Source organism: Callithrix jacchus, chromosome 7, assembly GCF_049354715.1.
Source record: "Callithrix jacchus isolate 240 chromosome 7, calJac240_pri, whole genome shotgun sequence".
Taxonomy (NCBI): Eukaryota; Metazoa; Chordata; class Mammalia; order Primates; family Cebidae; genus Callithrix; species Callithrix jacchus.
Window position 1 is genome coordinate 34,438,558 of NC_133508.1, and position 10,668 is coordinate 34,449,225.

The 10,668-nt window shown below is 50.9% G+C and overlaps 1 protein-coding gene and 1 long non-coding RNA gene across 50 annotated transcripts in view; one reads left to right on the plus strand and one right to left on the minus strand.

The window, feature by feature from the left end:
* PARD3 (par-3 family cell polarity regulator) overlaps positions 1-2,439 on the minus strand; it is a 716,461-nt gene extending 714,022 nt beyond the window's left edge. For all 49 annotated transcript variants that reach the window (XM_078329879.1, XM_078329878.1, XM_078329877.1 and 46 more), the window contains exon 1: positions 1,992-2,439. In XM_078329879.1, coding sequence (XP_078186005.1) covers positions 1,992-2,111 — 120 coding nt within the window. In that variant the 5' untranslated portion in view covers positions 2,112-2,439. The remainder of the gene's footprint in view (positions 1-1,991) is intronic.
* Positions 1,183-4,026, plus strand: LOC144576903 (uncharacterized). Its single transcript, XR_013519668.1, has 2 exons — positions 1,183-1,461; positions 3,215-4,026. It is a non-coding gene; the product is annotated as an uncharacterized LOC144576903 (long non-coding RNA).
* Positions 4,027-10,668: the final 6,642 nt, after the last annotated feature.

A 10,668-nucleotide genomic window follows, 5' to 3' on the forward strand; every position in this document is an offset into this window, starting at 1 on the left:
AGAAATCTGCACTCCCTTTTCTATGCCCTAGGTCCTTGTGAAACCACCACTGCTAATCATTAATAACAAGGGCCAGGTAGGCCCTGATCTAGTCCGCCAGCATCCCAGAGGCCACCTCTTCTCCCACCACCAGCCCCTTCACCTGGAGGACCTCGCAGCCTCGTGCTCAGACTCTCACAGCCAGTGGGTCCCCTAGATGTCCAGCACCCAGAACAGTGCCTTGGACATAGTCAAAGCTTAAGAATTTCTGTGGAACGAGTTAATGCCTCAAACAACCACATTTGAACTACTGTCAAACAGCCAGTTCAGCCTATGTCTATTTTGTACATGATGAAACGTGAGACATAGTAGGTAAAACAATTTTAATCACATAAAATTAGTAAAGGGAAAGGAAACTTCAATCATCCTACCTTTTCAGGAACCAAGACATAGTACAGAGTGTGTATTATTTTATTTCTTTCCTTGCACGATTTATTTTGTTGGGTTCCAGAGCACCTGAACAATTTGAGTATTCTTTTGGAACATTTAAAGCATAAACTGTCACACATAAACAATCATTAAAAATGCTCAATGTCCATTTAGATGGTTTTCTTTCCCTCTCAGCTTTGCAAGATAAACAGGTGTCCAATTCCCACTAATTTTATTTGATTTTCAATAAAAGAGTTCAACCAACTGTAAGGAACATAGCAGAACTATTAAAGCCAATGTCTTCCAGCCTTAAGTCAGGTTCCTAAACGTTCCCCCAAATTATGTTTGAAAGGCCACATTTATGCTATTTTTTCCAATATATATTGAAAGCAAAACAGCAGTCTAAAAAGCGTTTTCTTCTTAATTTCTGAGATCACTGAAGATGACACCCAGAGCACCCGGTGTACGCTCAATAGGGCTGGCCAAGACACTTTCCAATGTCATCTGCAGCCCCCAAGCCCACAGGCGCCAGGCCACTGTCGGGAACAAATAGGAAACAGTGCACCCAAGAGAATGTGCTCCCCACCAAACAGGACTCTACGACAAAGGAAATATCCTCGGGTGCTTGAGAGAAACTTCAGCGTGGGCTGTTGTCAAATACAGACCCAGTCGGTAAAACAATGTAACAAAATGTCTTTTCACTTCTGACACATAGTAGAGGAATGCAGTGAAGTGGAGACAATGTTATCACTCCAGCAGGAAAAAGGGAAATCCACTCGACTCCCGAGTCAGGCCCGGCTCCACAGCCCTCCGCATGGAAGCAGCCCGGGATGGGTAGGAGCTGAGGTCCTCGCAGGAAAACTTTTCATTCCGCGACTGTGCCGAGGCTGTGCTTTACCGAGCCCAGCAAGGGGGATCAGCACAGTAAATGCTCTCAAGCCAGTGCCAGCAGCGGCCCTCCCGGGAACGCCTCCCGGACCCCAAGCGAGAGACTCCCCCAACCCTGCAGCCCCCGGACGAGGCCGGCCGTCCCGGCCCGCCCGGGACGCAGAGGTAAAAGCCCCCCGCGGTGGTCCCGCCCCCGCCCGAGAAAGGGAGAGGAGATGGAAAGCTCGCAGCCCGCCTCTGTTGGGAGAGCAGTCCCGAAACTCTCCTCACACCAGAAGTTCCCAGTCCCCGGTCGGTGCCCGCGGGGCCTGGGAGCCGGGAGAGGCCTGGGGCTGGATTTCCCGGCCCCCGCCCCCCGCGCGCCTTTTCGGGGCTTGGCTGGGTCTGCAGACTCCGGGGAGGCGCCCGGGGCTGGCCTGTGCGCCGCCGCCCGGCTCGCCCCGCGCTCCCGAGACCGGAGCTCCCGGGGGGCGGCGGGGGCCGCGGCGCGGTGCTCCCGAGGCTGCGCCCCAGCCCGCGCGGAGAACTTTGGCGCCCGCAGCCCCGGGCGGGGGGCGCCCGCGAGGCCGGCCCGGCCGCACTTTCCCTTTCCCCGCCTCCCTGTGCCTCTCCTCCCCCTTCCAGGAAGCGCCATATTGATCCCGGCGCCGTCCCCGCCGCCGCCCCCCTCCCCGCCCGTGCCCTCGGCCCCTCACCTTGGCGATGGCCTTCCGGTAGCGGGTCACCGCCTGCTGGATGAGGCTAAAAACTTTCATGTGGCCGTCCCCGCACGGCACGACCACCCGGGTCCGTCCGAAGCACACGGTCACTTTCATGCCGCCGCCGCCGCCGCGGGCAGGCCCGCGCCCCTCGCCGAGCGCAGGCGGAGCTGCCGGGTCGGGGACGCTAGGAGCGGGGGAGCCGCGGGGTACTCGGGCGCGCAGGCGGCTAGGGGAGCGGGCAGGCGGCGGTGACGCCGGGGGACCGCTCGGCTCGCATGCCGGGCCCGACCCGGCCGCCCTCGCCTCGCCTCGCTTCGCCCGGGGCTCGCCTCGCCTCTCCCCGCCGCGGCGCCCGCAGCCTCCGGCCACCTGTTCGGCGTCTCGGCGCGCTCAGCGGCGGCGGCCCGGGGCTGTGTGGCGCTGGCGCTCGCTCGGGGCCGCTGGGGGAGGGGACGGAGCGAGGGAAGGGGAGGAGAGGGGAGGAGAGGGGAGGGGGAGGAGCAGGGCCGGGCACACAACACCGCGCACATGCGGCAGGGGGAGGCGCGACCGGCTCCCCGCTCTGGGCGGAGCGCACGACGGCCGCCCGCGCCCCCGCCGCAGGCCTCCCGCCTCCCTCCGGGGGCGCGGGACCCCTCGCCCCACAGCCAGCCCGCGCAAGTTGCCGTGGGCCCCCACCAGCTCCGGCCCGGGAGCCCCCAGCCCCCTTCACCCGTCCGCCCAGCACCCTGCGGGGCTGTGCTCACCCCTCCTCCTAGACGCCCCTTCCACGCCTCCAGACGTGTCTCCACGGAGCCCCCCTTCTCCTTCCTTTGTCACTTTTAATCCCCTTCCTCGGACTAGAGGGTTCGGGTGCAGACGCTGCGGGTGAAAGCAGTTTGTGCCCAGCGCGGCGAGTACCCTCCACCGCCCCGCAGACTCCAGCCCGAGCCCCTCGGCCAGCCGGGACCCGAGCCCGCCGCTCGCTCCGCCAGGTTTCTGCCGCCGTCGCTCCCCAGCTAGGCTGCAGGGCCGGGCAGCGGCGGGTTTGCCTGAAACACAAAAATTAATCGTCTGCTCTGGGGAGGCGGTGGGGAAGCTGTGAGCGACCCGGCCTTTTGCCGAGGCCACTATTTACCTTGAAGTTTCCCGTTGACCCGCTGCTGACCCACCCGCTTAAATAGATTAGACCTTAAGCATCGCAATTCTGATACATTTATTTCTTTGAAATTATGCAGCATAAGCAATCCCAACGCGAATCCGAAAGCAGTCTATTCCGACGCCGCGGGAAAACCGCACGCGGGGATCCCCACGCTGTGCCTGCGCTTAATGCGGACGCCTGAACCCCGGGGAAGGCTGCGACTCCGCGATGAGTGACATGCGACTTGAGACGTTTTAAAGGAACGTGGACCGAGTTAGGGAACGTAACTCAAGCTCACTTTGTCTTAGTTATGGACTGTGATTCCTTAATAAACGTATGTCATTGTGTTTAAAGAATGGCAAATGTCAGCAAAGAGTGCCGGAGATGGTAAGCTGGTACCAGACTGTGTGAAATTCATTTTTGCCAGTTGTTTCCAAGGGACGTGAAAGCAATCAAGCTCCCAGAACTTGGGCACTTAGAGCTGGGAGAGCTGCATATCGACCATCCATCCCACTCCACCTCCAATTTTAAAACAAGGTAACAAGACAAGAGGTTCGTCCGCTTGCCACACTCGCTGCGCTTGGCAGCACCACAGCTGCCCCAGCTACAGTGCAGTTTCTCCTAGGAAATATTGCCCTTCCTCTCCTCTCCCAGCCCCGACCCCCCACATTCCACCACCTGTCCTAGCAAATCAGTGCAGTGGCGTTAGCCCCATCTTAATCCAGGACATTGACCAAGAACTGAAGTCACTTGCCCAAGGCGGCAGAGAAAGCTCGAGGCAGACCCAGAAATAGAGTCTAGGTTTCCCTCCTTCCCCTCCGCCATGGGAAAGGCTCCTCCTACTGCTGTTTGGCTGCGGCACTCGACATTTCTACCCAGTAATTAAATTTGCGACAACGATGACAACAACTGTGGCTGTGGGGTTTTTGCTTTTTACATAGATACTTGGATTCACAACAACAATTACTCATAATTATAGGTGGTGTTTCTGTTTTCATGTATGGGGGAGCATACTACTAGTTTAGAGTGTATACTAGTTTATTTTGTTTTGTTTTATTTATTTTATTTTTTTTCTTATTGAAACCAAGTCTCACTCTATTGCCAAGGCTGGAGAGCAGTGGCATGATCGTGGCTTACTGCAACCTCCACCTTCTGGGTTCAAGTGGTTCTCCTGCCTCACCTCCCAAGTAGCTGAGATTACAGGTGCCTGCCACCACACCTAGTTAATTTTCGTATTTTTAGTAGAGACGGGATTTCACCATGTTGGCCAGGCTGGTCTCTAACTCCTGACCTCAAGTGGTCAGCCTCCCAAAGTGCTGGGATTACAGGCGTGAGTCACCACCCCTGGCAGAGAATGTTTACTAGTTTATATGCTCTACTAGTTCAGAGAGTACACTAGTTTGAGTATAATAATTTTAGAGTGGGGCTTTCTGAAAATAATTATAATCAAAAGTCATTTTTAGTAGTAACCGGAGTACATCGGACATCATACAGACCTAGGTTCAGATCCATATTCGACCATTTGCTAGCGACTTAGACACAGCACTCACTTTCTTCAGCCTGTTTTATCAGCTGAAAAGTAGAGAAGTAGAGCTTATATCCATATCCATCTCATAGATCTCATAGGTCATGAGTCAGTCTGTTTTTTGTTTGTTTGTTTGTTTGTTTGTTTTTGAGATAGAGTCTAGCTGTGTTGTCCAGGCTGGAGGGCAGTGGTGCAATCTCAGCTCACTGCTGCCTCAGACTCCCAGGCTCAAGCAATCCTTCCTCAGCCTCCAGAGCAGCTAAGACTACAGGCAAGTACCACCATGTCCAGCTAATTTTTAAATTGTTTATAGAGATAAGGTCTCACTATGTGACCAAGCTGGTCTTGAACTCCTGTCCTCAAGCAATTCTCCTGCTTCAGCCTCCCATAGTGCTGGCATTACAGGTGTGAACCACGGCACCCAGTCATAAATTATGAATATTAAATGAAATACTGTGTTAAAACACAGTACACGCTGCCACATGGGAATGTATAGTATAGTACAGACCAGTTACTAAAATGAAGGCAGAGGGTAACAAAGTCTGGGAGAGGATAGCAAATGGTGACAATGGCGGCGGAGGGAGAGATAAGGCGGGAGAGGAGACCAAGGCTCAAAGAAATAGCCGGCCAGGTGATACAACTTTCCAGTGATTGGGCCAGGATTACAACCAAAAATCCAGCCCTGACTCTCAGGCTTGCACTCAATTCACTTAAATTTGATTCCATATGCAGCTTGTAAAGACTTTCCATGCAGGAAGCGCCGGCTAAATATCACAGAATTACAAAGGTGAGTAAAAGAAGGACAATCTAGAGGTCAGAATAAGAAACCTACTCCAATAACTATAATTCATGACATTAAATATTCAGCATCAGCAAAGTGTTTATGGCAGTACTAGAGAGAGGAACAGCTTTCATAAAAGAGATGACATCAGGATATGTGGGTACCATTTTATGTACATCAATTCCTTTCACTACTCAATACTTAATAAGGATCTAGATTTTTTTTAAATATGATCCAAAGGATTCAGCCAACCAGATAAAGCATTACAGCTGTATTTGAATCTACCTAGTTTATCTAGATGCAGTGATTCCCTTTATATTAGTAATTGATGAAAAACTAATACTGTATAATTCTAGATGTGGTGTCTTGAGTCAAAATTCATGAGAAAAAAAAAACTTTGTCGCCCTCAACCATCCATCAGCCCATCAGCCCCCATCACCAAAGCATCCACTGCAATTTTTCTTTTTTTTTTTTTTTTTGAAACAGAGTCATGCTCTGTTGTCTAGGCTGGAGTGCAGTAGCACGATTTCAGTTCACTGCAACCTCCCCCTCCCGGGTTCAAGGGATTCTCCTGCCTCAGCCTCCCAAGTAGCTGGGATTACAGGCACACACCACCACACCCAGCTAATTTTTGTATTTTTAGTAGAGACAGGATCTCACCATGTTGGCCTCAAACTCCTGACCTCAAATGATTCACCCACCTCGGCCCAGCCTCCCAAAGTGCTGGCGTTACAGGTGTGAGCCACCATGCTTGACCCTTCTGTGCATTTTTTTTCTCCTGTTTGGGTTCCCAGACACTGCTGGAAGGTATGTCAGCACTGCCCTGCTGAGAGAGCCAACTTGCAAAAGCTTGAGAGCAGGCTGAGATCACCACTTCCAGAAGCCCCGCTGTTGCCCAGCCTCAGAGTAACAGAAAAGGCCCAGGTTCCCTGCAGATGGCAAGCACCCATGTTTGCCATGACCCACCACACAAAGCCCAAGTCCCCAGTCAAATATCTTCCTCCTTCCCAGTTCCCAAAGCTGAAGAATGAGGGAGCTTGTTGGTGAAGTCCATGAAAGTTGGCAGAACAAGGTGGAGGCTGGCAGAGCTGGTGATATTAACATTCAACTCTGTTAAAGACAAATCTGCAGCAGAGTGGAATAAAGCCACCTAAGCTGCTGACTTTCTGGCAGTCCAGCTTGACTGGAGGCAGGATTCGGAGAGTGCAGTGATATAAAGAGGTGCTTCGTGATGAAACTTTATAAATGCCAGTTCTAGCTGGGAGTGGTGCCTCATGCCTGTTGCAGACTTTAGGAAGCCGAGGTGGGAGGATCACTTCAGCCCAGGAGTTTGAGACCAGCCTGGGAAACATAGTGAGACTTCATCTATATGAAAGTTAAAAATTAGCTGGGTTGGCCAGGTGCAGTGGCTCATACCTGTAATCCCAGCACTTTGGGAGGCTGAAGCAGGCAGATCACCTGAGGTCACAAGTTCGACACCAGCCTGGCCAACATGATGAAAACCCATCTCTACAAAAAATACAAAAATTGGCCAGGCATGGTGGCTCACACCTATAATTCCAGCACTTTAGGAGGCTAAGGCGGGCAGATCACGAGGTCAGGAGTTCAAGACCAGAGTGGCCAACATGGTGAAACCCCATCTTTACTAAAAATACAAAATTAGCTGGGCATGGTGGCTCGTGCCTGTAATCCCTGCCACTTGGGAGGCTGAGGTAGGAGAATTGCTTGAACCGGGACCCGGGAGGCAGAGGTTGCAGTGAGCCGAGATCGTGCCACTGCACTGCAGCCTGGGCTACAGAGCAAGACTCCATCTCAAAAAAAAAAAAAAAAAAAAAAAAAAAATTTAGCCAGGCAGGAAAATGGCTTGAACCCAGGAAGCAGAGGTTGCAGTGAGCTGAGATCACACCATTGCACTCCAGCCTGGGGGACAAAAGGGAGACTCCATCTCAAAAATAAATAAATAAATAAATAAATAAGCTGGATATAGTGCTACAGACCTGTGGTTTCAGTTACTCAGGCAGATGAGGTCGAAGGATCACTTGAACCCAGGAGTTTAAGGCTGCAGTGAGCCATGATCATGTCCCTGCACTCCAGTCTGGGTAACAGAGTGACACCCTGTCTCAAAAAATAAAATGCAGCAAGACACAGTGGCTCATTCCTGTAATCCCAGCACTTTGGGAGGATGAGGCAAGTGGATCACCTGAGATCAGGAGTTCAAGACCAGCCTGGCCAACATGGTGAACCCTCCTCTTTACTAAAAATACAAAAAGTTTGCTGGGCGTGGTGGCAGATGCCTATAATCCCAGCTTCTTGGGAAGTTGAGACGGGAGAATCACTTGAACCCAGAGGCAGAGGTTGCAGTAAACCGAGATCATGCTATTGTACTCTGCCCTGGGCAACAAGAGTGAAACTCCATCTCAAAAACTAAATATAATATAAATGCCAGTTCTTTCAGCCTATTCTTTGAGAGTGACATTCAGAGTCAAGTTATTTGGTGAGGCTTACAGTGCTGGCCTTCTAGGTTGCTGGGGAAACCAAAAGTGCAGGTAGTAGGATTGCTGCTATTTGGGGAAATTTCAGCATTTGAACCAGGATATTCTGGGGGGTAAAAGGCCATCCTGCCTTCCCTCTGAGGCACACATGGCTTCATCAGGAACATAAGGTACTGCAATTTGGCTGAGGGTGGTGGCTCAAACCTGTAATCCCAGCTACTCAGGAGGCAGAGGCAGGAGGATCACTTGAGTCCCGAAGTTCAGGACATACCTGGGCAACGTCGTGAGACCACATCTCTACAGAAAGTTAAAAATTTAGCCAAGCTTGATGGTGCATGCCTGTAGTACCACCTACCTGGGAGGCCAAGGTGGGAGAATCGCTTGAGCCCAGGAGTCGGAGGCTGCAGTGAGCTATGATTGAGCTGCTGCACTCCAGCCTGGGAGACAGAGTGAGACCTTATCTCTATTAAAAAAAAAAAAAAAAGTATGAAAAGTTTTTTTTTCTCTCTCTCTATCTCTCTCTTTCTTTTAAAAAACTTTGAGAATGACCTGGCGTGGTGGCTTATGCCCATAATCTCAGCACTTTGGGAGGCCGAGGATGGCGGATCACCTGAGGTCAGAAGTTCAAGACCAGCCTGGCCAACATGACAAAACCCCCGTATCTACTAAAACACAAAAATTAAGGCTGGGCAAGGTGTCTCCTGCCTGTAATCTCAGCACTTTGGGAGGCCAAGGTGGGCGGATCATCTGAGGTTGGGAGTTCAAGACCAGCCTGACCAATATGGAGAAAGCTGGTCTCTACTAAAAATACAAAATTAGCCAGGCATGGTGGTGGGTGCCTGTAATCCCAGCTACTTGGGAGGCTGAGGCAGGAGAATTGCTTGAATCTGGGAGGAGAGGTTGCTGTGAGCCAAGATCATGCCCCTGGACTTCAGCCTGGGCAACAAGAGTGAAATTCCATCTCAAAAAAAAAGTACAAAAATTAGCCAGGTATGGTGGCAGGCACCTGTAATTCTAGCATTGAGCTGAGCTTGCTCATTACACTTGTGCCATTACATTCCTGCCTGGGTGACAAAGTGAGACTCTGTCTCAGATAAAAATAAACAGATAATTTAAAAAAAAACTTTGAGAAAATGAGGTGAGAATGGGAGCAGCTCAAGGAAATGATAAGAGGCATTTAAGCACCCAGAGGACACTCAACATTTGGTGATTATAAGAAAAAGGATAAAATGAATTCACATAAAGCCTCACTCCAGTGCTTAGATAAATCTCAGCTCTAAAGGATTTCCAACAAGTATATGCAAACCAGCTTTTAAAGACTATTTAACAAACATAGCTAAGCAGTTTGATTTAATAAAGAGAAAAAAACGCATTAAGGTTGATCATTGGAACACAATATGCATTTTTGACATGATCCCGTTAAGATTAAATGGCTCAAATTCTCAAATCCTGAAACAAACAGGATGGGTAAAAGAAACACGTAAGCTACTGGAGAAGCTGAGGTGGGAGGATCGCTTGAGCCCAGGAGTTCAAGGCTACAGTGAGTTATGATGGCACACTGCAGTGTAGCCTGGGCAACAAAGTGAGACCCATCTCTAACAAAATGAAAGAAGGAGGCTGGGCATGGTGGTTCACGCCTATAACCCCAGCACTTTGGGAAGCTGAGGCGGGGTGGGCAGAGGGTGCGGGGAATCACCTGAGGTCGGGAGATCGAGACCAGCCTGACCAACATGGAAAACCCCTGTCTCAACTAGAAATTAAAAAAAAAAAAAAAATTAGCCAGCTGTGGTGGTGCATGCCTGTAATCCCAGTTACTGTTACTTGGTCAGGAGGCTGAGGCCAGAGAATCACTTGAACCTGGGAGGTGAAGGTTGCAGTGAGCTAAGATCATGCCGTTGCACTCCAGCAGGAGCAACAAGAGTGAAACTCCATCTCAAAAAAAAAAAAAAAAAAAAGGAAGGGGAGGGGAGGGAAGGGAAAGGGAGGGAGAAAAAAGGGAAGGAAAAGAAAGAAATGCTTTAACTGGAGTCAGTGTGAGGTGGAAAGAAATTAGGTCTGGGATCCATGGCCCTATCTGGTTTCCAGCCTCAAGCTTCTCCAGCACTGCCTCTGACTCACTTGGAGCAGGAACGTCCTCTGCCCAGTAGACTCTCCAGAGCCAGACCTGTGGGTATCAGAGGAGGTGAGTGGCTTTGAGGCTGTTTCAGATGAAGCCCAGGGCCCCAGACCCCTGACATTCTGTGTAATAATTCTGGTATGCTGTACCAGTGTACATCCACTCCCACTAATCCCCTGTACCTGATTTTAAATGGCTGACTCATCCCTCCCTCCTCTGTCAACTTACTCTGTTAAGCTGGGAGTTCAATTTCAAAAACACTCTGTGGTGCTTTGGAATTTCTTTTTTTGTGTGTGGTGGAGGAGGATGGAGTCTCATGCTGTCGCCCAGGCTGGAGTGCAGTGGCGCGATCTCAGCTCACTGCAACCTCTGCCTCCCGAGTTCAGGTGATTCTCCTGCCTTTGCCTCCAGAGTAGCTGGGTGACCACCATTATGCCTAGGTAATTTTTTGTATTTTTTAGTAGAGATGGGGTTTTGCCATGTTGGCCGGACTGCTTTCAAACTCTTGACCTCATGATTCACCTGCCGTGGCCTCCCAAAGTGCTGGATTACAGGCATGAGCCACTGCACCCCGCTGGTGCTTTGGAATTTAATTTGCTCAGTGTCGTGGCAGAGGCAACATGCTTGTTCCAGCTGG